This window comes from Rhinatrema bivittatum, chromosome 2 (assembly GCF_901001135.1).
Source record: "Rhinatrema bivittatum chromosome 2, aRhiBiv1.1, whole genome shotgun sequence".
NCBI lineage: Eukaryota > Metazoa > Chordata > Amphibia > Gymnophiona > Rhinatrematidae > Rhinatrema > Rhinatrema bivittatum.
In genome coordinates this window covers 124146131-124173329 of record NC_042616.1, presented here as the reverse complement: position 1 = coordinate 124173329, position 27199 = coordinate 124146131, and the positions used below count along the sequence as shown (strand labels likewise).

General features: G+C 44.2%; 1 protein-coding gene across 3 annotated transcripts in view; it reads right to left on the bottom strand.

The window, feature by feature from the left end:
* ITGB1 (integrin subunit beta 1) overlaps positions 1-27199 on the bottom strand; it is a 229203-nt gene that overhangs the window by 7376 nt on the left and 194628 nt on the right. For 2 of the 3 annotated variants that reach the window (XM_029588582.1, XM_029588584.1), the window contains one exon: positions 21925-22005. The exons of the other annotated variant lie outside the window; for it this stretch is intronic. In XM_029588582.1, coding sequence (XP_029444442.1) covers positions 21931-22005 — 75 coding nt within the window. In that variant the 3' untranslated portion in view covers positions 21925-21930. The remainder of the gene's footprint in view (positions 1-21924; positions 22006-27199) is intronic. 3 annotated transcript variants of the gene reach the window in all.

Below are 27199 nucleotides of genomic sequence, written 5' to 3'. Positions count from 1 at the left end.
TTGGATTTACGACAATCGGGTATCGTTACGTACGGTTCCATCCTTTATCCCTAAGGTGGTTTCAGCCTGTCACGTCAAACTGTGGAGCTTCCGGGGTTTCCTAACTGGTCCCGGGAGTCTTCTCAGAACAGAGACCTTCATCTTTTGGATGTGCGAAACGCCTTATTGCATTATCTGGAGGTTACCATTGACTTCAGACATTCTGATCATTTGTTCGTTCTCTTTGGTGGCCCAAAGAAGGAGGACAAACCATCAAAGGTGACCATATCTTGGTGGATTAAGGAAGCCATTTGCGCGGCATACATAGCCTGAGGGCGTCAGATGCCTTTGGGTCTCAGAGCTCATTCCACTAGGGCTCAGGCTACCTCCTGGGCAGAGTGTCAGTTACTGTCACCTCAGAGATCTGTAGGGCGGTGGTGTGGTCGTCTATTCACACTTTTACGAAACATTACCAATTGGACTTTAAGGCTTCTGATGAACCATCCTTTGGGGAGAGTGTGCTTCATGCAGGTCTTTCGGGTTCCCGTCCAGTGTAGGGTGGCTTGGGTACAACCCACTTTTCTGGACTGATCTGTGGTATTACAGGAATGAAAATTAGCAGGTAAGAACCAATTTTCATTTTTATGTAAATTAGTCAGTGTTTTTGAAGTATTCACTTGGTGGAAAAAATGATTACTTTGTTTAACTGATGCGACCAAGGCAAGAGAAGTTCATATCGAAGATTTAAGTATCAAGGTTAGTCCATTCTTATATTTGCATTTTATGCTCAATGGAACAAAATGTTTTAAGAGAACCAAATTTTAAGGATAATTACCAGGAAACACAAATAAGAGCCTTTTCTATGAGGAGGACAAAAAACGGAGAATAAAATTACTAATTTGAGGAAAATGGAGGATTTGAAATGTATTAAATTTAAAAGAAAAAGATTAAAGATTCAATTTAAATTATTTAAAAAGTATTTTTTTTTAAAAAAGCATATGTGGTATAATATTAAATTGTTTTAAAAATGTGTTTGTGATATGTGGAAAATTATGAATATTTAATTTTGTAAGCCACACAGATCAACAGGTTTGGATGCTGTGGAATATAAATGTTAACAAATAAATAAATATGAAAGACAAATGAGGTGATGTATAGTGAGTCCTTCAGAAGGTATTCAGAAAGCAAATTCCAGAAAAAGCCACTGCTTGGCACCAAGGAAATTCTCACACTATATCCATCCTGAAGGCTTCCAAAGGTTCACAGCAAAGGACTGGGAAAGATTTTACTACCTAACAGAATACTGTAAAAAGAGCAGTTCTTATAGGCAAACAGAATAGTGAACAGAATGAGCCAACAAACTAGTCTGAATGAAATTCTGACTATATGGCTTCCTAAAATGTTCTATTCTCAGAGGACAAGCAGTATAGTAGTCCTCACACATGGGTGACATCAGATGGTAAGGCACACTGAGCATGCCCAGCATGCCCTATACCACGCACCCATTTGGGATGCCGCTTCAGTCTTTTTCGCGGATCTGTAAGCCTCTGTCTGAGCGAGCTCACTTTGGCTGTTTCTGGCCTAATAGAAAACTTCTTTTCATTGTGGTTTTTGGTATCATTCCATCACTAGGTGTCTTAGTGCCTCCTTGTAGTGTCCTAGACAGGGTTTTTGTAGTTTCTGGTTAAGTTTCCTTTTGCGGTGGATTCCTCCTGCGGCAGCAATACCCCGATGCGGCCGCCACCATCGTTTAGTATCTTTTTATTCATTCTGCCATGGCCACATCCGGTTTTTGGTCGATGCCCCCATCCATTATGGATCCTCATGAGATGCGTGTCCTCTGCCAGGGGGCATCGCATGATGTCTGGGGTTGTCACTTGTGTGCCCGAATGACCCCAAAGGGACAACTGCTTCAACTAGACAAGAATGGATCAGCTTTTCGGTTCGAGGAAGTTCAAGCCATCGGCATCGATGGAACTTGAAGCTGCAACACTGACATTGGCAGGACATTCTGTTCCGTTGGCGGATAGGGGCACCGGAGACCAACCGTTGTTGATCTCTGGGCTGAGGACACAAGGTTCTCAGTCGCTGGCTTCTGCACCAGGGAAAGACTGGGCCGAGCATAGAGGGAAGCCAAAGGAACATTGGCACTGGTCCCCGTAGATGCACGGTGCTGGGCATGGGGATGCACCAACTTATACCAGGATGCCCCTGTAGCGACCCTGCAGTGAGATTCCATCCTCTATCAATGCTGGGGGTCCACAATGGTCTCCACCTGTCCTGATGCCAGTCATCGATCCACTTTGCAGGTCCGAAGAAGATCTGCCACCCCTTCTTCCTCCAGTCGATGTTGGCATTTGAAGAGGAGCTGGAGCATAGAGTCCAGCTGGCGGCGGATCAGGCATTGCAGAGCACGGGGCCTGTGGCACTGACAGAACCAGAGCCAGTGCTGCCAGTCATCCTACTGCTGTTGGAGAAGCTCAACATGTTCATCGGTGCCGACCCTGCTGGAGTTGGCCCCTCGGATGGCACAGAGACCTCCCCACATAGTCACAAAATGCCTGGCCGTGGTGGTGGCGCACCTCCACAGGTTGGGAGTGCATGTTTTCCCCTATTTGGAAAATTGGGTATTCAAGAGTACATCTCAGGCAGGGGCCACTAGGTCCCTGTGCTGGACCATCCAGGTGTTGGGAGTCACTAGGGTTTGTATTCAGCCACCCAAAGTCCTATCTCAGTTCACTTCAATTGGACTTCATAGGAGCCCTGCTAGACAGCTCAGGCCAAAGCCTTCCTGCCTTGTCAAAAGCAGTCACCCTGATGACCCACTGAGGCAGAAATTTAGCAGAGCCAGCAGGTATCAGCCTGGTACATGTTGAGGCTGCTGGGCCATATGGCTGCAACCATTTATGTCAGTCCCTTGGCATATTTACACATGCGCAGAGCCCAATGGACCCTGAGGTCAAAGTGGCACCAGGCCACTCAGGGCTTCCGGGATTGCACCCGAGTCACCCCGTCTCTGCAGGACTCATTGTCCTGGTGGTGGGCACTTTCAAATCTGGAACAGGGGATATATTTTCAAAGTCCCCCTACCCAAATTGTCCTAACCACGAATGCATCCACCCTGGGCTGGGGAGCTCATGTAGATGGGCTCAGCTCAGGAACGCTCTTGTCAAATCAAATTTCTGGGGCTTCAGGCAATCAGGTATGCAATATGGGCTTTCAGAGATAGACCAGGTAGCTATGTGGTACATCAAGAAGCAGGGAGGCACAGAATAGTACCTCCTCTGACAGGAAGCAGTCCAGCTCTGGGTCCTAGGCCCTGTTGCAAGGGAAGGTGCTCAGGGCCATGTACTTGGCCAGAGAGAGAGAACGTGGTAGCAGATAGGCTAAGTTGAGCCTTTAGACACCACGAGTGGTCCCTGGACTAGGGGGTAGCGAATCAGATATTCTGCCTCTTGGGGCAGAGATCTATTTGCGTCTCCTTGCAAAAGGAAGTTGCCTCAGTGCTACTCCTTATACAGGTCAGATGGCAAGCCAGACTCAGATGCCCTTGCCCATCATTGGGGCAAGAGTCTTTTGTATGTGTATCCTCTGATTCCCTTAGTGGCAAAGAATTGAAGCTTCGCCAGGACAAGGGACTATGATCCTCAAAGCCACTTATTGGCTGACACAGGTCAATTTCCATTCTTACAGGAATTGTCCATCCGGAGACCAAGTAGTCTGGGGACTTCCCCAGATCACATCACCGCAAGATCGAGGCAGGTTGCAGAATCCCAACCTCCAGGCCCTGTCGCTCACAGCCTGGATGTTGAGAGGTTAATTTTGCAACCGTTCGCTCTTTTAGAGGATGTGTCTCAGGTCCTGATGTCTTCTAGAAAGCCTTCCACTAGAAAGTCCTATGGACTGATGTGGAAGATGTTTTCCATGTAGTGAGAGCAGAAGGCCCTAGATACATTCTCCTGCCTCACACAAAAACTGCTCGATTACCTTCTATACTTATCGGAAGCTGGCTTAAAAACCAACTCCTTTAATGTTCCCCTCACTGCAATTGGCACATACCACCATGGTGTAGATGATACGCCCATCTCTGTACAGCCTATAGTTGTACGATTCATGAGGGGCCTGTTGCAATTGAAGTCTCACCTAAAGCCTCCACTGCATCTTGGGACCTCAATGTGGTGTTAACTCAACTGATGAAAACTCTCTTTGAGCTGCTGCGTATCTGTGACCTGAAGTACTTGACCTGAAAGGTCATATTTTTAATGGCGGTGATCTCAGCGTGCAGGGTCAACAAGCTCCAGGCTTTAGTGACTTATCCATCTTACACTAAGTTTTATCATAGCAGAGTGGTCTTGCACACGCACCTTAAGTTCCTGCCTAAAGTGGTGACTGACTTCCATCTTAAGCAGTCCATCGTCCTGCCAACACACTTTCCCAGGCTCCATTTGCAACAAAGTGAAAGAGCCCTGCCTAGTTTGGACTGCAAGCGAGTCTTAACCTACCTGGAGTGGACAGAAGCCCATAGACAGTCCACCCAACTTTTTTTTTTTTTGATAGGAATATGTTGGGCGTTGCCCTTGCCAAACAGACTATCCAATTGGCTAGCAGATTGCATCTCCTTCTGTTGTGCCCAGGAGGGTCTGCATCTTGGGGGATTATGTGAAGACTCATTCAGAGCCATGGAAGCATCAGTGACCCACTTGCAAGCAGTTCCCGTGGCGATCTGCAAGTTTGCGATGTGGAGTTCTCTCCCCACATTCACATCACACTGCCTGGAAAAGAATGGCAGATACGACAGGAGGTTCTGCGAGTCTGTCCTTCAGAATCTGAGGTGTAGAATGCAACTCTCCCCCCATCTAGGCTCCATTTGGATTCAGGCTGTCTCACCCTCTTAACAACACCACTACTGATGGGCGTCTGTGAGTCCCCTTTTATGTTGGGGAGTAGCCTATAGCTAGGGATTCACCCATGTGTGAGGACAACCATCCTGCTTGCCCTCTGAGAAAGTGAAATTGCTTACCTGAAATAGGTGTTCTGAGGACAGGATGTTAGTCCTCACGAAATCTGCCTGCCACCCCACGGAGTTGGGTTTCTCCTGTTTTTGTTTTATTTATAATTCTATATTACAAGACTGGAGAGGGACCCTGTGTGGACACGTGGTACAGTGCATGCTCATTGTGCCTAGTCAAAGTTCTAGAAACCGACATTAAGGCTTCCACATCGGGGCTCCATCTGATGATGTCACCCATGTGTGAGGACTAACAAGCTGTCCTCGAAGAACACATGTTACAGGTAAGCAGCTATCGGCTGTTGTCTAATTTAACTAACGTACTCATTTTGAAATACTGCAAACAATGTTGCAGTGCCTTGAGGAGTTGACCACATTTTTTAAATTAATTAATTAATTTTTTTTTACTAGGCTTCTGTTCCTCCAGGGGCTTTTTTTTTTTTAATTAAATTTTACTTCTTCTTGCGGCCTAAAAGCTTACCAAAGTCTTCTGTACACAACTAATGAAAACATTCCCACAAGAGAACGTATTTTCCAATGAAAATCAAATTTTCAATTTAACATAAATATACTAGCTGACACCCGGTAAATTTATCAAAGGGAAATACCTCAGTACCTGAATGTAATCTGCTTTGAAGTGCTAAAAAGTGGAATATAAAAATCCAAATTAATATAGGATGCGTTTACCCCCGAGCTGAACCCCATTACCTAAGTTCCAGGCAAGCCCATTAAGCTCTCATATCTCTTCCTTTCTCCTCCAGGCAATGGAAGACAGCTTTCAGATCCTCCCATGCAGCCACTTTTTAGAAAGCCATAAATACTCAGATATATCTGGGTTTCCTAGGACAAGCAGGATGGTAGTCCTCACACACTTGGGTAACATCATTGAATGGAACCCGGCAGAGAATACTTTAATGTCAAAGTTTCTAACTGACTGGCACATTGAGCATGCCCAGCAGGCCACTATCCACGTGGGGTCCCCTCCCTTCATTCTTTTCCACGGAGCTATCTCGCGGTTCTGCAGCTTGTGCTCTTTTATGATTGATAGATTTTTCCCAGTCGTGCTGGCATCTCTTGTGGGAGCGGTCCAACAGAGCCAGTAGGGATCAGCTCACTGCATGCTGCGGCTCCTGGGTCTCATGGCCACGACCGTCCAAGTTACCCCCCTTCGCTCGCATGCATATGCTTAGATCTCAGTAGACTTTGCGGTCCCAGTGGCAGCAGGCCACACAGGACCTCCGTGTTTGCATCTGCATTACTCCGCCTCTCCTTGACTCCTTGTCGAGGTCGGAGAGTCTGCCCAATTTGAAGCAAGGGGTTCCTTTTCAGTCTCCCCCTGTCCAGATTGTGCTCACTAAGGATGCATCATCTTCCTGGAGCTCTGCACAATCAGATACACGCTCTGGGTGTTCAGAGATCGGCTGACAAAGTGGTTCTGATCCAGACCGATAACCAGGTGGTGATGTGGTACATCAACAAACGGGGGTATGAGGTCATTCCTCCTGTGCTAGGAGGCAGTGCAGATTTGGTCATGGCCTCTGTCCCAGGGATTGGCACTCCAAGCCATGTATCTCACTGGGACAGAGAACGTGGTGGCAGACAGGTTAAGGTGGGCCTTCAGACCCCACGAATGGTCACTGAATCAGGAGGTAAATCGAATCTTCCATCTCTGGAGCACCCCGGACGTGGATCTCTTTGCATTCCGCCCCCCCCCCCCCAACAGGAAGCTGGACCAGTTCTGTTCCTTGTACAGGGGGGACAGCAAGCAAGCCAGCCTTGGATGCCTCTGCATCCTCTGGTGATGAAGACTCTCCTGAAGCTCCGACAGGACACGGGGGGGGGGGGGGCGCCTTGATCCTCATAGCACCTCACTGACCAAGGCAGATCTGGTTCCTGCTCTTGCAGGATCTTTCCCTCCAGGAACCGATCAGACTGGGGACTTCTCCAGACCTCATCACGCAGGTTCAGGGCAGCTGCGCCATCCCAACCTCAGGGCCTTGTCCCTGACTGCCCAGATGTTGAAAGGTTAATTCTACAGCCCCTTGACTTGTTGGATGATGTATCTTGGGTCCTGGTTGCTTCTAGAAAGCCTTCCACTAGAAAGGTCTTATGGCCTGAACTGGAGGAGGTTTTCCGTGTGGTGTGAGTGCCATGGCTTGGACCCGTTCTTCTGTTCCACTCCGAAGCTGCTCGACTACCTCCTGCATCTTTTGGATGCTAGCTTAAAGACCAACTTTATTAGCGTGCACCTGAGCGTTATCTATGCCTACCACTAGGATGTGGATGGTTCGCCCATCTCACTGCAGGCGATAGTGGGTTTTCTATGCATGGTCTACGACAGTTGAAGCCTCCCCCCTTCTACCTCCCCGCTGTGTCTTGGGAACTTAATGTGGTGTTGGTTCAGCTCAAGAAAGCTCCTTTCGAGCCACTGAACTGAAGTACCTGACCTGGAAGATCATCCTTTTGGTCACGGTCACTTCAGCCTGCAGAGTCAGTGAGCTTCAGGCCCTAGTGGTGTATCCACCTTTCACAAAATTCATGACACGGTGGTTCTGTGCATGCACCCTAAATTCCTGCCAAAGGTGGTGACTGATTTCCATCTTAACCAGTCAATCGTCCCTGCCCACCCTTTTTTCCCCCCAAGCCTCATTCGCACAGGGCGAACAGGCTCTGCACAACCTGGATTACAAGGGAGCATTAGCCTTGTACTTGGAGCATACGGCAGCACATAGGCAGTCTACGCAACTCTTCATCTCTTGACAGGAAAGGATTAGGAGTTGCAGTTGCTAAGCAGACCCTGCCCAACTGGCTGGCGGACTGCATCTCCTTCTGCTATTCTCAGGCAGGACTGCAACTTAGGGGCCATGTCAAGGTTCATCTGTCAGAACCATGGCGACTTCGGTGGCCAACTTGAGCGCGGTCCCTATGGACAACATCTGCAAGGCTGTGACATGGAGTTCTCTCCACACTTTTGCCCCTCACTACTGTCTGGACAGGAATGGCAGACGCAGCAGCTTCGGCCAGGCTGTTCTCCTGAATCTCTTTCAGCTGTTGAACCCAACTCTTCCAACCTTTGGTCCTTTGTTCAGGTTCAGGCTGTCTCCCTAATTTACCTACAGCACCACTGTTGTGTGCCCATTGGCACTTGGTTAGGTGCTTGTTGGTCCCTTTGTTTTAGGGGACAGCCTGTAGCTAGGGATTCACCCATGTGTGAGGACTACCATCCTGCTTGTCCTAGTAGAAAATAGAGTTGCTTACCTGTAACCGGTGTTCTTCTAGGGCACCAGGATGTCAGACCTCACGAAACCCACCCACCACCCCACGAAATTGTGTTTCGTTATGTATATTTTATTTTTTCATAATTCTATGTTACAAGACTGAAGAGGGGACTCTGTGAGGACACTGGCATGCTCAGTGTGTCAGTCAACGTTTCTAGAAACTAACAAGTTTTCCTTGCTGGGCTCCATCTGATGTCGTCACCAATGTGTGAGGACTAACATCCTGCTGTTCTAAGAGAACACCTGTTATAGCTAAGCAACTCTGCTATGTCTCTTCCCAACTGCTCGGTTTTGTATTTTAATTAAAAATGTGTTTGTCTTTGCAACATACACTTCTGTCCAATTCCTTGCTGGTTAAGCTCCCTTACCATAGTCTTGCCCATTTAGTAAAATCAATGTCCCCAGAGCAACAGCAGCTTACTGGAAAATGTGGTTATCTCTTCAAAGCAATGTATCAATTACATTGCAGTATTTTAAATGTAGTAAATTACTGCAATCTTTTGAGATATATATATATATATATAAATAAGAGTTATGTTTCCACAATTTTCTTTCTTCTATATATCAAAATCCATTCCCCCTCCCATTATAAACTTGGAGATGCAATCTAAATCCAGGAAGATTGCTATGATGCTCCTGTATCATGAAAAGCACCTTCCACAGGATATAAATACAACACTATTTTCAGTTACTTTATCAGTCACTTAACTTTTTACTACTTTTTGCATTTTGTTAATTTATGTTAACAAATTTCATTTATAGCATGTCAATTCTGTAAATTGAATTTAGGACCCAAAAAGTAAATTTCATTAAGAGAGTTTCCATGTAATGAGGGAGTGCCATAATAGTTACTAGCAAGTAGTGTGGCTTGTATGTGCTTTAAAATAAAAGGGTTTAAGCTCTAAAAATTGGTCTTTTCAATTAAAACAAATGATGCAATGGAAAATTGTTAAAGGACAACTAGATGACATCTATAGCTTTACAAAGAGAAAAAAGAATGGGTAACATCTAACTTGCAATTTTAAGGGATGAGTCAAGTTCTATGACAAATTTTATTCCTGAGTATACATTGCTTGCTTTCAAAATTTAGCTCAAAAATTCATATAAATCAAAATTAGCAAACAAATGCATGCAAAATTAGAATATGACTTCAAAATAAATGAGAACAAGTCATTCAAGATGCAAATTCACTAAGATTATAAAACAACTAAATGTTATTGCAAATTAGTTTCAAACAATAAGCAATGTTTGCATAAAATATACTTTGAATACAAACTCTCCCATCTAGACGCATCTAGTAAATGAATGCATTATTTTATATGGCTACAAAAAAAGTTTATTTTATCCCAGTGTAACAAGTTGATATGCCACATAAAGCCAATTAATATTGAAACTTATTGTTCAACAGTCTTAGGCAGACATATATGCAATTCTGATCCCCTAATCATATTTTAATTCAAGGGTAACTGAATATATAATACAAGAATAGAAGGCGATAAAAAGAAGTTGACATTAACACAAGTAGAAATAATTTAAATTAACACAAGTAGAAATAATTTAAAAAAATATGGCTTGATGAAATATGACAACCATTGGAAACAGAGGAAAATAAATTCCAGAGACTTTTGTTTAAGGGGCAAAAAGAGACTAGGACAATGGTTATGAACTATGGTCCTCAAACTGCAAACAGATCTGGTTTACAGGCTAGCCAAAACAAATACAGCCAGTGCTTGGATCAAATGTATCAATATTTATTGTGTAAATCCTGGCTGCTTGTCATTTGTAGTAGTTGAGGATCAGAGTTCACAATATTTTATCTAGGAAAAGGATCGACAACCTACACAACACTGAAATGTGGCTCTACCTCAGATGCTGCTGAAAAGGAAAAAAAACACACAAAAAACAGAACCAAGCACACACCTCATTTTTGTCCTGCATAGGTGGTACTGAAGGGAAAGGAGAGGATTGGCGTTATGCAGAAATTTTTTAAAATATATAAATAAGGAGGCTTTTTTTTTTTAACCTGTGCCTGTCATAGGAGGCTGCATTAATTGTAGGCTGATGTTGCCTATTTCCACACAGGCAGTTGACATTGATACTGCCTTTTTTTTTTTTTTAATCTTCAGCACCACCTGCATGGGTGAAAAGATGCACATCCTATTTGGGATTTTTTTTTCTCTTAGCACCAGCAGCATACACTTGTGTGTGGAAGGCTTGCTGGTGACCCAACCCTGGCAAGGAAGCTTTTCGACCTGCTGGTGAACTGCCTAGAAGTGGGCTGCTGCCATGAGACAGAAAGAGAGAGACTACTAAGGTGTGTGTGTGTGTGTGTGTGGGGGGGGGGGGGGGTCAGAGGGAAGAAGAAAGCTTGAGTATGAGAGTGACTGGTGGAGGGGAAGAGACTGCTGGGGATTGCAGGAAGAGGGATTGCTAGGAAAAAGGGGTTTGAGAAAGACAGCTAGTACATGATGGGGTACAGAGAGACAGATTAACCACAGGGAGTGAGGGGGGATGGGTAAATTGCTAGTGACCGACCAACTGCAGGGGATGAGGATGAATAGGAAAACTAGTTTGCTTACCATAAACAGGGTTCTCCATAGAAAGCAGGGTGACTTAGTCATGACACATGGATGACATCATCCAATAGTGCCAAATGGCCCCATCTCTCTAGCTCAATAAAGGTTTACTAGTGAGCATTCGCTGCCTTGTGAGCTCCTCATTTGATTGTAGAACTCAGCTTTAGCTAGACAGTTGATTCGCCAGGATATGTAATTCATCCTGCTGTCCATGCTGGATGCAATTTATGGTAAGCAAACTTGCCTTCTCCATTGACACACAGGGCTGAATTAGCCATGATGCTTGGAGTCCCAAGGTAAGACTTGCAAAGCAGTGCATTTACTCAATAAGCAACCCAGCTTCTCCATGGAACAGAGATTGCTTGCCCAAAGTTAGTCATTTCTTGATAAACTATCCAGACAGTTATGAGACATAGTGGTGTGAAATGACAAAGCTTCAGCTTTGCAGATATCAACGGAGCCTGCTCTTAGATGAACAACTGAAACAGCCAAGGCTCTTTCTTGAGCCTTGACAGTCTGATCTGAAGACCATCCAACACAATGCATGATACAGTCTCCTAGCCAGTTGGACAAAGTACATTTTGACAGCAGCCAAGCCCAGTCTTTTGGGATCGTAGGATATGAAGAGTACGAGGGTAAATTCTCCACAGGTACCAGGCTAAGGCCCACTTACAAGCCAGCGGATCCCTTAGCAATGTCGTTTTGGAAAGAATGTTGCAAACGATGGCTTGATTCAAGTGGAACACAAAACACTTTAGGTAAAAGCTTAGGATGTGTGCAGAGCACTACCCTACAGGGAAAAAACCCTAGGTACAGAAAGTATAAAACACCAAAGTCTGTAGTTCGCAAATTCTTCTAGCCCACAGAAAGGTGACTAAACACCACTTCAAAAAAACCAACTGCACCAACTTGTAGAGAGGTTTCATTAGTTGAGCTAGGATGATAATGCGATCCCTTATCACAGGAAGTTTTGAATGCCACAAGCCCTTCATGAATTTTAATAATAAATGAAGGGAGATCTGTTTTCCTTCCATTTAAAGGTGCTAAGCCATGATGGCACTAAGGTGCACTTAAATCTACTGAGAACTAAAGAGGAAAGGGAAAACAAGTACTGAATCAGGTCCTCAGGGGTGAAAAGATCCAGAGATCCAGCCTGGCACCAGTATAAGAAACACTTCCATTTAAATCCATGTGTCCTTGTGGGACAGCTTCCTAGCCAAGGTAAATCAGCCTTCTTGGATAGTGACAGAAAAGTCACTAATGAGAATTCAACATTCATGTTGTCAAGTTGAGGGAGGCTAGGTTCGGTTGACAGAAGACACTGCTCTTTTATTAGTAACATTGGATTGGTTCCTAGAGGGATCATAGGATGGACTGACAACTTGATATGAGCCATGCTGAGGCAACAAGCATGTGTCATGCCCAATCCTTGAGCAGTTTCTAAACTGTCCTCACCACTAGCAGGTGTGGCAGAAAAGCATACAGCAAATCTGCATCCCAATGCAGCAGGAAGGTATCCAGAGTGGATCTGAATCTGCTTCAGAGAATGGAGCAAAAGCTTTTGAATTTCCTGCTGCTTTACAATGTAAACGAGTCAATTGACAGTTGACCCTAAAGACCGAACACCCCCATTTACCATTCCTTGATTCTAAAGACCATGTACGCGTGTCGTTGATATACTATGTGGAGTCAATCCACCAAGTCGGAGACTCCAGGAAGTTAGGTTGCCTGAAGGAAGGCCCAGTGATCTTGTGCCCATTTCCAAATTCTTCAAGACTCTTGGCAGAAGGTCAAGGATTTTGCACTCCCTGGCTTGTATACATAGAACATTGCAATTTGGTCTGTTTAGATCAGAATTCCCTTCCCCTGAAGTAGATGAGTGAACTCCATGCATGTCAGGTGGCTTGCAGCTCTAAGATGTTGATCTGAAACTGATATTCCATTGCAGACCATGGTCCCTAAGATCAGGAGGAATCTGTACGTACCTTCTAGTACAGTGGTTCTCAACCTTTTTTCTGTCGGGACACACCTGACAGAGGGTTCTCACATGCGTGACACACTGACCCATGATCGTCACAGGGCTAGATGTAAATGTACAGTTTGCATCCACGGGAACCCCCCTGATCCACAATAATGGATGTAAAGCAGAATTATGACATTCCCCGTTCAACTCACTCTACAAAAAAGATATTCTGGTTCTGGTGTCATCTCAGTAACAGCAACTCAAACTCCTTCTACTTTCAGGCTCAATAGCCCTACTTATGAAAAGACAGCAGTTTACCACCAATGCATGTCCTCTTGAGAAAACGCAACAAATAAGACTGATAAAACACTTACATGCTAGTAAAATATCTCTGTAACAGACACAGAACCGACCTAACATACTCCCAGGATCTGTAGTAATGCACATAAACTAATCCACACACAGTTACACCTGTATTATGGAATACACTCAAACAGGAGCAACCCTATCTATGAAAAGGCAACACTACAAATATTAAATCAGGCCCTAAAAACCAATACACCTCTTATTAGGAAAACAGAACTAGCAAGCAGCTATAGATCCCCACACAGAAATAATTGTAAAACTATACTAATAAGCAGAATAAATGTTTCACAACAACTATGAACAGAATAACATCCAACAATTAAAAACTCATAAAAACTATTAAAAATTCTCCAAACACCAATAAAATATTTCAAAAAAAGCAGACACATCACATAATATTAAATAATTAAAATAGCAGTCAATCAAGAAAAATAAACTTAAAAAGCCACCTTTACTTACCCCCTCCAGCAGCTTTCCTATTCCTCTTCCATGCAGGCTGTAGCACACACCAGAAGCAGCAGTAGTGGCTAAGCTCTATACTCATGGTCCTCTTCCTTAGGGCCCATGTCTCTCACACACACACACCCCATACCAGTCATGCCCCCATGACCAGTTTCTGTCTCTCACACACCAATCATCTCCCAATCTTTGACAAACACACCAGTCACCTTCCTGAACAGTTTCTCTCATGCCATACACACACACACAGGCTTCCCACTCCCGTGTTCCACTTACATATATGGGCTTCTCACTCTCATAATCACTTTCTCTTTCTCACATACACTCACCAGTCTCTCACTCCCATGCTTGTTCTCTCCACATGCACAGGCTTCTCATTCCCATAATCACTTTCTTTCTCTCCCACATACACACACACCAGTCATCTGATCTCTCTCATGCATACACACACAGGCTTCCCACTCCCATGTTCTCTTTCAGATATACAGGCTTCTCACTCCCATGCTGTATCTCACACACTCCCAGCTTTCTCACTCCCTTGCTCACTCTTCACATGTACAGGCTTCTTATTCCCATAATCACTTTCTTTCTCTCTCTCACATACACACAAACACACACCAGTCACCTGATCTCTCTCATGCATATACACATACACATAGGCTTCCCACTCTCATGTTCTCTTTCAGATATACAGGCTTCTCACTCCCATGCTGTCTCACACACACAGTTTCTCACTCCCATGCCCACTCTTCACCTGCACAGGCTTCTCATTCCCATAATCACTTTCTCTCTCTCTCTCTCACACACACCCGTCACCTGATCTCTCTCATGCATACACACACACACAGGCTTCCCACTTCCATGTTCTGTCTTACATACACAGGCTTCTCCCTCCCATGCTGTGTCTCACACACACCCAGGTTTTCACTCCCATGCTCACTCTCTTCACATGCACAGGCTTCTCATTCCCATAATCACTTTCTCTGTTACACACACACACACCCAGTCTCTCTCTCATTTCCATGCTCGCTCTCCACGTGCACAGGCTTCTCATTCCCTGAATCACATTCTCTCTCTCACATTCACATACATACCAGTCACACCGTCACCTTACCAACCAGTCTCTCTCATATACATGCACACACACAGGCTTCTCACTCCCATGCTTTCTTTCACATACACCCCCACAACACCAGGCTTCTTACTCCCATGCTTTCTCACATACCCAGATTTCTCACTTCCATGCTTTTTCTCTCTCTCTCTCTCTCACACACACACATCCCTGACTGTCTCACACTCTCACATACACATCAGTCATCTCCTTGAGCAGTCACTTTCATTGTCTCTCACATATACACATACATCAGCTCTCTGACCAGTTTCTCTCAATCACACACATACTCTCGATCAAATACATTCTCTCACTTACACACAGGCTCTCAATCACACACATTCTCTCACTTACACACAGGCTGGCTGGCTGCTTCTCTCTCTTTCTGTCAATCACTTCCTCTTCCCCCCCCCCCCCCCCCAGCACAAACGGTAGCTGCTCCTCCAGCCCCCGCAGGCCAAGAAGGAAGAATTCCATCGATCGCGGCAGGCTCATGCTGCTCTCTCCTTTCCCTTCCGCTTTCTCCCCCAGAGCAGGAAGATCAGCTGCCTCTCCTGCTGCCACCGGCCTCCTGCTATCTTCGGGCGTCCGAACTTCCTGTGGGGGGGGGGGGGGGTAGCGGAAGCGCAGCGCACAACGTCCGCTTCCTCCCTCCCCCCCCCCCCCGCAGGAAGATCGGCCCGACGCCCGAAGATAGCAGGAGAACGGGTGGCAGCAGGAGAGGCAGCTGATCTTCCTGCTTTGGGGGAGAAAGCGGAAGCTGTGCGCGACGCTTCCGCTCCTCCCCCCCCGAACAGGAAGACCGGTTGGCCATACGGCCGCAGCAGCGCTTCCCCATGTGTGCCGTGATGGCGCGCGAGGCGTGGGTTCTCTTGCGGCACGGCCTTTCTTCTTCCCGCGCACCACTTCCTGTTCCGGGTCCGGGGGGGGGGGGGAATGCAGGCGCGGGAAGAAGAAAAGGCCAGCCGCGGATGCCACAGCTTTTTTTTTTTTTTTGCACCGCTGCCGTTCCCGCTGGGCTTGAACGTGCTGATAGCCCGGCGGCAACGGCAGCAGGGAAGAACGAGCAGCGGGAGGGACCAGGAGCCACGCGACACACCTGCCGGTGCTTGGCGACACACTAGTGTGTCGCGACGCACCGGTTGAGAACCGCTGTTCTAGTAGATACATTAGTGGCTAGTATCACATGAGGTAAGTCTTGAAGAGGAGAGCCTCTTTACATGGTAAATGGATCCAGCCACCAATGAAAAGATGCTTTTGTTTTCAGGTTTACCATTGTGGCGTGACGGGACGGCTCAGCTGATTCCATTGAGAACAGATACTCCACTGAAGAACTCATGTTCAGAAAAATCTTCAGAGAGATAGCCATGTTAATCTGGTGTAGCAAAAATAACAGGACAGAGTGGCACCTTACAGACTAACCAATTTATTTAAAGCATGAGCTTTCGAGGACAGAGTCCATGTAGTCAGATGCATATTTAGATTAGTCATGGTACATGCACCGCTGCCACCAAATGTCCAGTGACCAGGCCAGTTCTTGATCTTGCTGCAGCAAGTTCTGGAACAGTGCTTGAAGGCAGATTGCTGTTTCTGAGAGGAGGAACTTTTTATCCTCTAGTGAGTAAAGCCCCAATGAATTTATTTTCTAGGTGGACACAAGGTTCATTTTGGTGAAATTAATTATGAAGCCTAGGGACCAGAGGAGTTGACTCGTCCTCAAGTCCAGCACCCCTGGCTTGAGAAGTCTTTCATCAGCCAGTCATCCATGTAAAGGAACACACACATCCCCTGGTGACAAAGATACACTACCACTATGACCAAACATTATCTGAAGACTCCCAGGACTGCTGAAAGGCCAGAACCTTGTATCGCTAATGCATTTTCTCCACCAAGAATTTGAAGTATTTCGAGAAAAACGCATTTGATGGGCACGTGAGCATATTCATCCTTCAGATCCAGTCCCCCGCTTAAATGAAGGATAGGAAAGTGTAGAGGGAATTTATCTTGAAATTCTCATGCAACAACCCCTTTTTCGGCTTTTGTAAATCCTGAATGGGTCTCAAGACCTCTGACTTCTTGGGATAAGAAAATAGTGGGAATAGCATCCCTGGCCACGCTCCTTGGGAAGGACATGTTCTGTCGCCTCTGGCTGAGATGCAACGCCACCTTAAGACAAAATTGGGTTGAGTGAGATGGATCCAGCTTGAAGACCAAATGTTGGAGCACTGGAGGATAGGAAGAGCACAATTAGTAAGCAGGCTCCACAATATTTAGGACACAGTGGTCCTTGATCTTTCTCCACTCAAGGAACAGCTGGATACGTCCCCCTACTAGAGACACAGAGGCCTGAGTTTGGGGCTCATCAAAAACTAGCCTTTGTTTTGACTGAGAATGTTGTGGTATCTTAGGTTGATGTCTCTCACACAGGCATCCCTAAACCAGAAGATGCTATTGTGGCAGCACAGGTGTAGCTCAATATCGCCAAAACTGATGAAAAGGGTGTCTCAAAAAAGACTGCTTAAAAGCAAAGTAAGGATGCCTGGAGGCAGGAGGCCGGTCTATTCCTGCCAACAGGGACTGAATGACAATTGTGGCCCCTTAATCTGGGCAATGGTTTCTTCAACTCTGTCCCCGTAACATGGGATGCCAGCTAACACATTATGGATGTCTTCCCACAGATTGCTTGCTCTTAACCAGGCCATCTGGTGTACACCAATGACCATTGAAGATCTTGCTTGCTCTCTTCTGCATCAAGGAGAGGCTGGCAATACCCCATTTGCTCTAATTGGGGACTCCACGAGGGGGTTTAGCTTATCGAAGTCATGAAGGTATTGAATCCTATAGAATCGGTGGGCTGACTTAACATTGAGCTCTAGAAGACTTTCTTCCCAAACTTGTCCAGCAACTCAGGGTCCTTTCTTGGGGGTGTGTTAGAAAATACCCAAGTCTTAGCCCGCTTCAAAACTGATGTCACCACTACAGACTGGTGGGGCAAGTGGATTAAGCTAAGGCTAGGAACATGTACTTTCTACTTAAGATCCATCTTCCAGGCTACCACATTTGAGGGGGGGAGGGGACTTGGCAGGAAGCCAGATTGTTCCACATTGTTTGCTGGACCCAAAGAATCCAATGAACTGGAATTGCTGCTGATTCCAAAAGGGTTTCCAGAATCCATAGCAAACTATAGACTTTTGTGTATGGGAAGTCCGGATGTGGACTCACATGATCCAACAGATCAAGGGTCTGAAAGAACCGAACGGTGGTGAGATGCCAACCCATGATCCCAATGAAGATGGTAATCAAGTTAGAGACTTGTTTCACCTCAGAAGAGAAAAGTCCCAGGGAAGGTCACAATCAGCTATGCCTTTCACGTCATCTTCTGAATGATGGCTAGACTCCTTCATAGAGGATAGCTTGCCCAATGGAAGTGGGCTAAGCTCCCACTGATGAAATTTCTGATGGCAGTTCCTGTGGAGTGGAAGCAGGACAACACTGATGAAGCCCTGGAGGATCTGGGATCCAGGAAGAAGTCGACAAGGTGACAAAGGTTCCAAAAGGGATAGGCACCTGCAGAGAATCCACTTCAGGACCTACTGGAGTCAGTCAGCGCTGACATTGATGATATCAAAGGCAACAAGAACTTCTGCACCAATAATGCCAGGAACCAGTGTGTTGACAAGCCCAGAGCTACAGCAGATTTGAAATCCAACCCGTAGGTGGAGGAGCCCTGCTTTAAGAGCTTTCACTCGACTAAGCACAGAGGGAGCCCGAGGCGGCCCTGCTCTGAGAAGAACAGCCCCATCCCTTTTCAGACCTACAGCACTCCATCTCTTCCATGCCCAGTTCTGTTGAGATCTTCATATTATCTGATCATGGTCACAGCAACCAGAGTTATTTGTAAAGGCATTTGTAAAGTTTGTCATGGCCATCGGTAATGGGAAATTTTGCAACCACAGACCGTGCTTGAACACACTGGATGTGGCCTTCTTGGAACTGAACATTCCAATAGCTTTTTTGTTGTTGTTTTTTTAAAGAACTATTAAGAGGCTGCCGGGGAGCTGCTGAACGGAGAGGAGTGGTTCGCCATTGCCCTTACCGGGAGACTCATTAACAACTTTATTCATCCCTGGAACAGCAGCGGGAATCGGCTGCCCTGACCCGGAAGGAGGTCCTTCGGTCACGTGAGCAGTTCGCGTCTGCCGCTATAAAATCAAGCGGCAGACGCTGGAGTTTGGGAGCTGCTGAACGGAGAGGAGTGGTTCGCCATTGCCCTTACCGGGAGACTCATTAACAACTTTATTCATCCTTGGAACAGCAGCGGGAATCGGCTGCCCTGACCCGGAAGGAGGTCCCTCGGTCACGTGAGCAGTTCGCGTCTGCCGCTATAAAATCAAGCGGCAGACGCTGGAGTTTGGGAGCTGCTGAACGGAGAGGAGTGGTTCGCCATTGCCCTTACCGGGAGACTCATTAACAACTTTATTCATCCCTGGAACAGCAGCGGGAATCGGCTGCCCTGACCCGGAAGGAGGTCCCTCGGTCACGTGAGCAGTTCGCGTCTGCCGCTATAAAATCAAGCGGCAGACGGCGCACCACCGCCGTCGGCGCATGCTGCCTAAGCCGCGCGCTCCGTAAGGGGCGCGCGGCTTGGTCCGGCTTAGGCCGGCGAAGGCGAAGAAGGCGCCAGGAAACCTACTCCAGAACGGTGGAAACCGGCTCCAAATCGGCATTCTGAATTAAGAAACTGACCACAGAAGCGTGCGTAATAACCAGACTCTTTGATAATTCTTATCGTCATAATGCCTCATACTAAACGTAAGGGGAAGGTCAGGCAGGAGACCTCAACACCTGCCAGACCTAATCCCACACAAGCAAAGATAACTGGGTTTTATTCACCATCAGGAGTCTTAACCCCGGAGAGGCCTATTATAGAGGAGGATAAGGAGCAAATATCCCCTCTATCAGGCGAAGTGACTCTTAGTCCCGGGGCTCCAACAGTACCGAATCCCCCTCTGATTGCTGGCTATACCATTGAACCTGGCTTTCTAGACATACGGAAGGCGTTGTTACTAGAAAGTCCTATTGAGGAGGAACAAGGTAAAAAGCCAGTTCTTGCAAATGTGCTTGAAGGAGCAGCTGGTTCAACGCCAGAGGGAGAATATAATGTCGGGGGGAAAGTAAAGAGACCCGACGGAAGATCAATGATTGCTGGAAAATTTATTCCCTCCCCAGACACCGGGAATTCTGACAGACAAGAAAATTCTATGCAAAGGGTTATATCCTCAACTCCTACTTTTGCATTGTCACCTCCTAAACAGGTTTCCCTAGAAATGTTATGGCAGGCAATAACTGCCTTACAGACTAATATTACCAATTTGAGTGTGAATATTAAAGAGATGCAGAATGTGATATTAAATATAAACCCTTTGGTTACAAGTAATAGTGTTACACTAGTAAAAGTTGAAGAAGAACTAAACTTTGTAAAAAAGGTACAGGCTAGCATTATTAAAGGTGAAAATATAATAACTAAGAAAATAGAATCCTTGGAAAATGTAGTACGATATTCAAACCTTAGGATAATTAATTTTCCTAAGTGTAAATTAATTTCAACAGTAGAACAACTAAAAAACTACTTTTCAAGTGTTCTTTCTTTATCAATTGAAGATTTACCTTTAATTGTTAAAGCTTATTTCATAGGTCAGAGTAATCAAAATGGAAATATAAATCAAGATCGGCCTGAGAATACTTTAAATGTCACAGAATTGATCGAGACATCTCTTAGTGCCCAAGTAGAGAAAAGAGGTACCCTTGTGGTAAAATTTTCTCGGTCAGAGGACAGAGATAAAATTCTCAAGCTTTATATGTTAAATAGGACCTCTCTCTACTTGGGCCAGAGGCTCTGGATCTACCCAGACATAGCAAGGGAAACCCAAGCCAGGCGAAAAAAATTTATTACTTTAGCAACTATTGCTAAAACTTTTGGAATACGAACAGTAATAAGATTTCCCTGTAAATGTGTAATGTGGGTAAAGGAGAAAAAATATATATACTATGATCCTGATGATATGGAAAAATTCTTAGAAGAACAGAAAGCCCGGGGAGATGAGGATAGAAGTATTATCCAGTAAACAACTGTTTGGTATAATGTATAAACACCTGATTTAACTTCTGTATTATGTAATGGTACTATTTTTCCTTAGAATGTATGCTCATTAGCAGTTCCCCAATATTGTTTAGTAACTGGGAGGAGTGTTTTGATACATGATGTTAAATAATGTTCTAAGATAATATTAGAATTATGTTAACTCCTTTCCTTGAAAATAATTCCATTGTAATGGTAATTATAAGAAATGTGGTGATTTTATTTTTGTCAATTAAAAAAGAGGCTGCCAAGATGCAAGGAACAAAAAAATGCAGACTGCTAAGAGCAGATAGAAGTAAAAGATAAGAATTACTAGGCATATTTCCATGCAAAAGTTCTGATCAAAAAAAAGATTGAGGAGCTTATGAGGTAGGCTCCCACGCATGCTTAATGGTAAAGCTTTACTGAGCTAGAGATGACATCACTCATGTATTATGGCTAATTCAGCCCTGTCTGACAGAGAAAAAAAGTGAGTGAATGTCTGATCGCAGAGGGTGAGGCAGATTAGGGAAAGTGAGTGACTGACCAACCACTGGAGGTGAGGGGGTGATAAAGAGTGACCAACCAGAACGGGCAAGGGGGGAGGGGATAGAGGGTGATTGACTGACTGCTGGGGTTCAGAATTTGATTTACCACAAGGTTGTGGCTCAAATTATTTTGGACAGAGAAGAAAAGCCATTTCATGTTTTTCTATTTTTTTTTTTTTTTTGAAAGGTTGTACACCCATGGGGTCTAGGGTATGTTGCTTCTAACTCTTTCTGAACAAATAATATAACAGCTGCTGTTAAGCAGCATCCAAAACTATCAATATGTATGTTTAGCTGTTCTTTATCAATAAACCATTACAAAATGTGATAAATTCACATCCCTTAGAAAATGCTAGCCACCTCAAACAGCAAAGTAATGGATAAAAAAGCTACACGATTCCAACAGCATTTATGTTCCTGAAGCACACAAAGGTTAGTGGTTTGAGGAGAGTTAGCAGAGTGATCCAAGAAAGCATGCAAAGAAGAGGCAGAAAAATCAAAGAAAAGAAAATACAAACTGAGATTTAGAGAGCTGCTTTACGTCCATAGTTTGGATTCTTGAAATTATTTATAGGGCTCTTGTAAATTGGATTCTCTTGCTGAAGAGAAAAGAAATAGTTAACACTGAATGATTTCAAATAGTAAGGAAACAAAGGATTGAAAAACATAGGAATTTACAATACAAAAGTATAGAAAAAATAATTAACAAACACTACCTTTAAGTATATAGTATAAACATGTTGCTCTACAGCCCTGAAAGTGAATAGCAAAGCAATAAACCTGCTTAGTAACTTTCTACACATAGTTACTGCCAACTACTAGGGTGCAAAATCATTACAGTAGAATCCTGTTTTTCACAGTTAAAATGATCCATTTCACCCAGTCTGGGGTTTTGGCTTAGTTTTTTTTTTTTTTTTTTGTTTCTCTTTAGTATCTATGGTTTTGTATCTGAATGTGAGTGACACATGGGGCACACACTACAGATGAGATGTGAAACCTATTACAGAAAAGCATGAAGTGGCATTCATGGCCAATTCTGCTCGCATTCAAAAAGCATAACCCCTAAAGACAACGAACAAAGTTTCTTGGATATTAGCACCAGCCAACCTGATAATTCTATATTTTACAATTCAACTCAAAAAGGTTCTCCCCAGCACTGTCCTACTATGGAACATACAATAAACACTATTAAAGCACTGTTTTAAGGACAGTTTTTCTTTCCTATTAATTTTCTTTCCATATGCCTTTTGCTAGATGGGACCATCTCCTGACTCAGCAGGCCAAAAACCTATCTTAGGAAGGGATCCCATGATCGCTTCTGCTGATGCTTCTCACTCAGTAATAATGTAGATATAGCATACTAAGAGTTCTGTGATTATGTTTAATTTTGTGGGGGGGCCCACTGTTGAGTATGCATGGCAGCAGACATTTGTGAAGCTTCCCTCACTCTGGAGCTAATCCCAAGATTTATTTTGCCCTCGATCAGATTGGCTTGGATAACAACTAAAAAGGGGGTGGCTGGATATCCCTGCTCTCTCTCAGGTGCAGCCATGACTGCCCGATAACACTGGTCAAGACACGGTAAAAACCGAGATGATGTCCCTCAGGCGCGCACACACTGCACTCGCCGGCATAAAGGAGAACATTAATTGCAGGGGGTGGGGGGGGGGGGGGGGGAGATAGTTGGTAGCAGCTCCCAAACATGACAAAGAATTCTAAAGGAAATTAGAGGGCTGAGGACAGAAGTAGCCAAGGATATGGGATTCATGAAATCAAGGCCTCAATGGACACCAAGTGCCCTAGAGTGGAGGAGTTAGATAATCAGGTATCAGCGGTGGAGAGCAGAATCCTTTGCAGCTGGATTTAAAAAGCAAATAAAATTTCTCAAGAACAAGGTTGTTATCTTTAGGATCGCTCTTGTCATTTAAATGTGCAAGTTGATAGGATTCCCGAGAAGGTGGAGGGACAGAATGCACAGGAGTTCCTGGAAGGGTTTCTTCCGGAGGTCCTCAGTCCAGGAGCAAATAACTCGCATCTCGAAATTGACAGAGGGCATCAGATCCCCTGAGGGAACCCACTCTGATAACAATGCCCCATGAGCTTTCAAAGGTCTTTGAAATAAAAGCATCAACATATTAACACAAGCTCAAACCCACTGATATAAATATCAAATTGTTTTGCAGTCAGGATCTTTCTTTCTCTGATCCCTCAATCAAAGTCTACCCAGTTAGAGACTGATCTACTTCTTGGCTGATTAAAACAGTCTGGTCCTCTTTCAGTGGCTTCCATTACTTTAGTACCAGATGTTTCAATATTCTCAAATGAAACCAAGTCCACAGTACCATCCCTATTACCATTATGAATCCAATAGGCAAACGGGTCAGAGTAGCCAGTTGAGAAATAGGGAAACCAGGGTTTAAATCCTGCTTCTCACAAATGCGCCATGTGACCTTTGATAAGTTACTTCACCCTCCACTACCTCAGGTACAGCTTAGATTATAAATTTGCTAGTCAGGAAACTTCTAGTACCTCAATTATAACTCATCGAGTTTGGAAACTGCAAGCAATTAAATATAAAACCCAGAGCTGTAGTGTTCTGCCATAACTACTCTGAGATCTTATTGGTCTATCAGATAAACTTTCTTGTCCTCTAGCAGGGTAAGTATATTCTAATGGTGTGCCACACCTTATTCCAAGATGACAAAAGTCCTAAAATAGCTGAGACCTTCCCCAATTGATACTGCAGGGATTTCACAAGTTTCTTGCCTCTTTGGCACTGAAAGCAATGTGGCTCTTATCAATAAATCATCCAGATAAAGATACAAATATCCTTTGCTCTTGAGGCACTGTTACTAGGGTAAATAGCACCTTTGAGAATATCTATGGAGCTGATATCAGGTCAAATGAAAAATTAATGGAAGTGCTAGCTGTTCAACACAAGAGGTGGCATTTCTGATTTCAAAGATGGGAATGCAGAAAACCCTATGGTTGGATTGCCTGATGGAAGGCAAGGCTATAAGAATAGTCTTCTGTATCACAAATTTGTTGTCTCTTCAGGTTTAACATTCGCTAAAAAAAATCCAAATTTTTTCCACACCAAACAAGTGAAAATCTGTTAGTTAGTGGTAAAGGAAATCACCATTTCCACATCTTTTAGGGCCTCTCCCTTCTTGTTTCTTAGACTTCAGACAAACCCACCTTGGTCTAGTCAGATACCAAAACTAATCTGAAACTATCATATATACACAAACTATAAGAACAAAGAAGTTTAAAAAAAATATAGCAGCAAGCAAAATTCAAAACTAGAAAGCAGCAAAGCAAAAAAAAAAAATATAGGAACATTGCAGTTGAAAAGATAGCAGCAAGTAATATTTAAAGAAACTAGAAATAGTAGCAAGCAACATTCAAAGCAAGGAATAGCATGCAGCTGTATCTCCTGTAACAGAAGAAAGTCTTCCTACTCTCTGCAATTCTCTCCAGATTTGAGCCAAATAGATGTTCACCCACTAAAAGTAAACCTATCAAGCACATCTCTGAAGAAAAGCTCACCAACCACTGCTTTAGCCAGAGGTACCTCTGGCAGAGATCCTACACACTATAGTCTTAGATGACAATGCTACAGAGTTATGGGCTGTACTCACTAGGAATGTGACTAGTGGTGCTATCAGAGCAATATAGACATGGACACATGCCAGTTTTGGCCTGTCACCAGGTTCTTTTTCTACTTGCTGTGCCCATTTCACGATAGCTCTGAATATGTATGCTATGGACAAAGTAAACTAATATGGGCCAATTCTGTTCTGAAATCATTTTAGAGCAGTTTTGAAGTACCTATCGATACTATCCAGCTTAGAAGCTGAGTTCCCACTGGTCCATCTCTTAAATAATATAATCAACTTGGGCTGGCTCCCTTGTGATCTAGTTGAACCTATACCTGCTCTTTAACCTTTACTGTGGGGTACATATCACAAAATCTTATATTGCTAGATCCTCCCTACAGCAAGATCTGCCATCCCTTCTCAGGCTCCTTTGCCTCTAAACACCAGGCCAGACACCATCCATCTGTTGAGGATACTGGAGGAGATCCCCATCTGGACAGAATCCTTAAAAGAGGGACTAGCTTGCTTAGCCCTGCTGTCTCATGTGGAAAAAGACCTTTTGAAGCTGGATATCTTTAAAAACAATACACACATGCTTAGAGCAAGTTTGTTTACCGCAGGATGAATTAGTTACGACATGTAGGTAAATCATCCAGCAGCACTGAACAGACACTCTCTCTTAGCTTGGAAAATGTTTGCTCTAAGAATGCATAGAATTTCTTGCAAAAATATTGCCTCATGAGCACCCTCAGTTGATTTTAGAGCTAACTCTAAATAGTCAACTCTCCAGGGAGGTGGGCAAGTATTTAGCATGGCTAATTTATCTTGCTGTCTACAGAGAACACAGTTTACAATAAGCAAACCTGCTTTCTCCATCAACAAGCAGGGTTGAATTAGCCATGACATGTAGGATGTCTCAAGCTGAAGGTTGCAGTGCAGCACTGTACAGCTCACAGATGAGCCACCGTTGCAGCCATGGCTCTAAACTGATGAGCCTTAACAGCGTCTAGTTTGTAGGCCTGCTAGCACATGGCAATGCATTATGCAGTCTGACAGTCAGTTGGACAACGTATGTTTGGCCACTACTATACCCAGTCTGTTAGGATTATAAGAGACAAAATAGTTGTGAAGCCTGATGATGGAGCAGAGTCTTTTTTAGTAAACCAAGGCTCTTTTATAGAGTATGAAGGGCTCTTTTACCTTCATGTGCACATGATCTTGGGAAGAACAGATAACATGATGGCTCAAATGATATGGAAAGTAGATACTATTTTTGGTAGAAATTTTGAATAGATGCTGAACACCCCCTGTTGTGGAAGAATTGCATATAAGACAGACAATGAATTAAAGCCTGAAGCTTGCTGACTCTTTGGGCTGAAATCATTACTACAAGGAATATTATTTTCCATGTTAGAAACTCGAGAAAAGTTCACTCCAATGGTTAAAATGGTGGCTTCATCAATTGCACTAGAGCCAAGTTTAGGTCCCATGGAACAAGTGGTTTAATATGTCATAAGCTTTTCATGTCCTCAGAAACTAATGGATGAGTGGACATTTAAGTATGGTAATCTGCTATGGCATTAAGATGTACTCTGATGACATGCTAAATACTGAAATAGAACGAGCAAATGGATCAGCAATTCTTTGGATTTGCATGCAAATAGATCCAAGGCATTGCATTAAGACAATGTGGAAAACCTTTTTCCATTTGAAGCTGTAGGCTCTGGCAGATATTATGTTTTTAACCTCCTTAGATAAGGATAATGCAGTGAACACTGAATACTCAATATCCAACTGTCGCTGAGGGAAGGAAAGTTCTGATAAAATATGCTTCCCTCCTGAGGTAATAAGGAAGAATTTGACCCAAGAGAAATCTGAAGACTATTGGATAGCCGTATTAGATATGTGAACCAAACTTGTCTGGGCCATGCTGAAGCTACGAGGATCAGTAAGGCCCAGTCTTTGAGCTTTTTTTTTTTTTCACTATCCTGGCTATCAGAAGAATTGGTGGAAAAGCACACATCAGATCTGCTTACCAATCAAGCAGAAAAACATCCTGAGGTGATCTGAGGTCACTGGGAAGAATGGAACAAAAAAAACAAAACAAAACACTTTTCCAGCTTACTGTTTTACTCATATGTAAAAAGGTTGATTGCTGAAGTCCCCATAGACTGAATAATTTATTGGCTGTTGA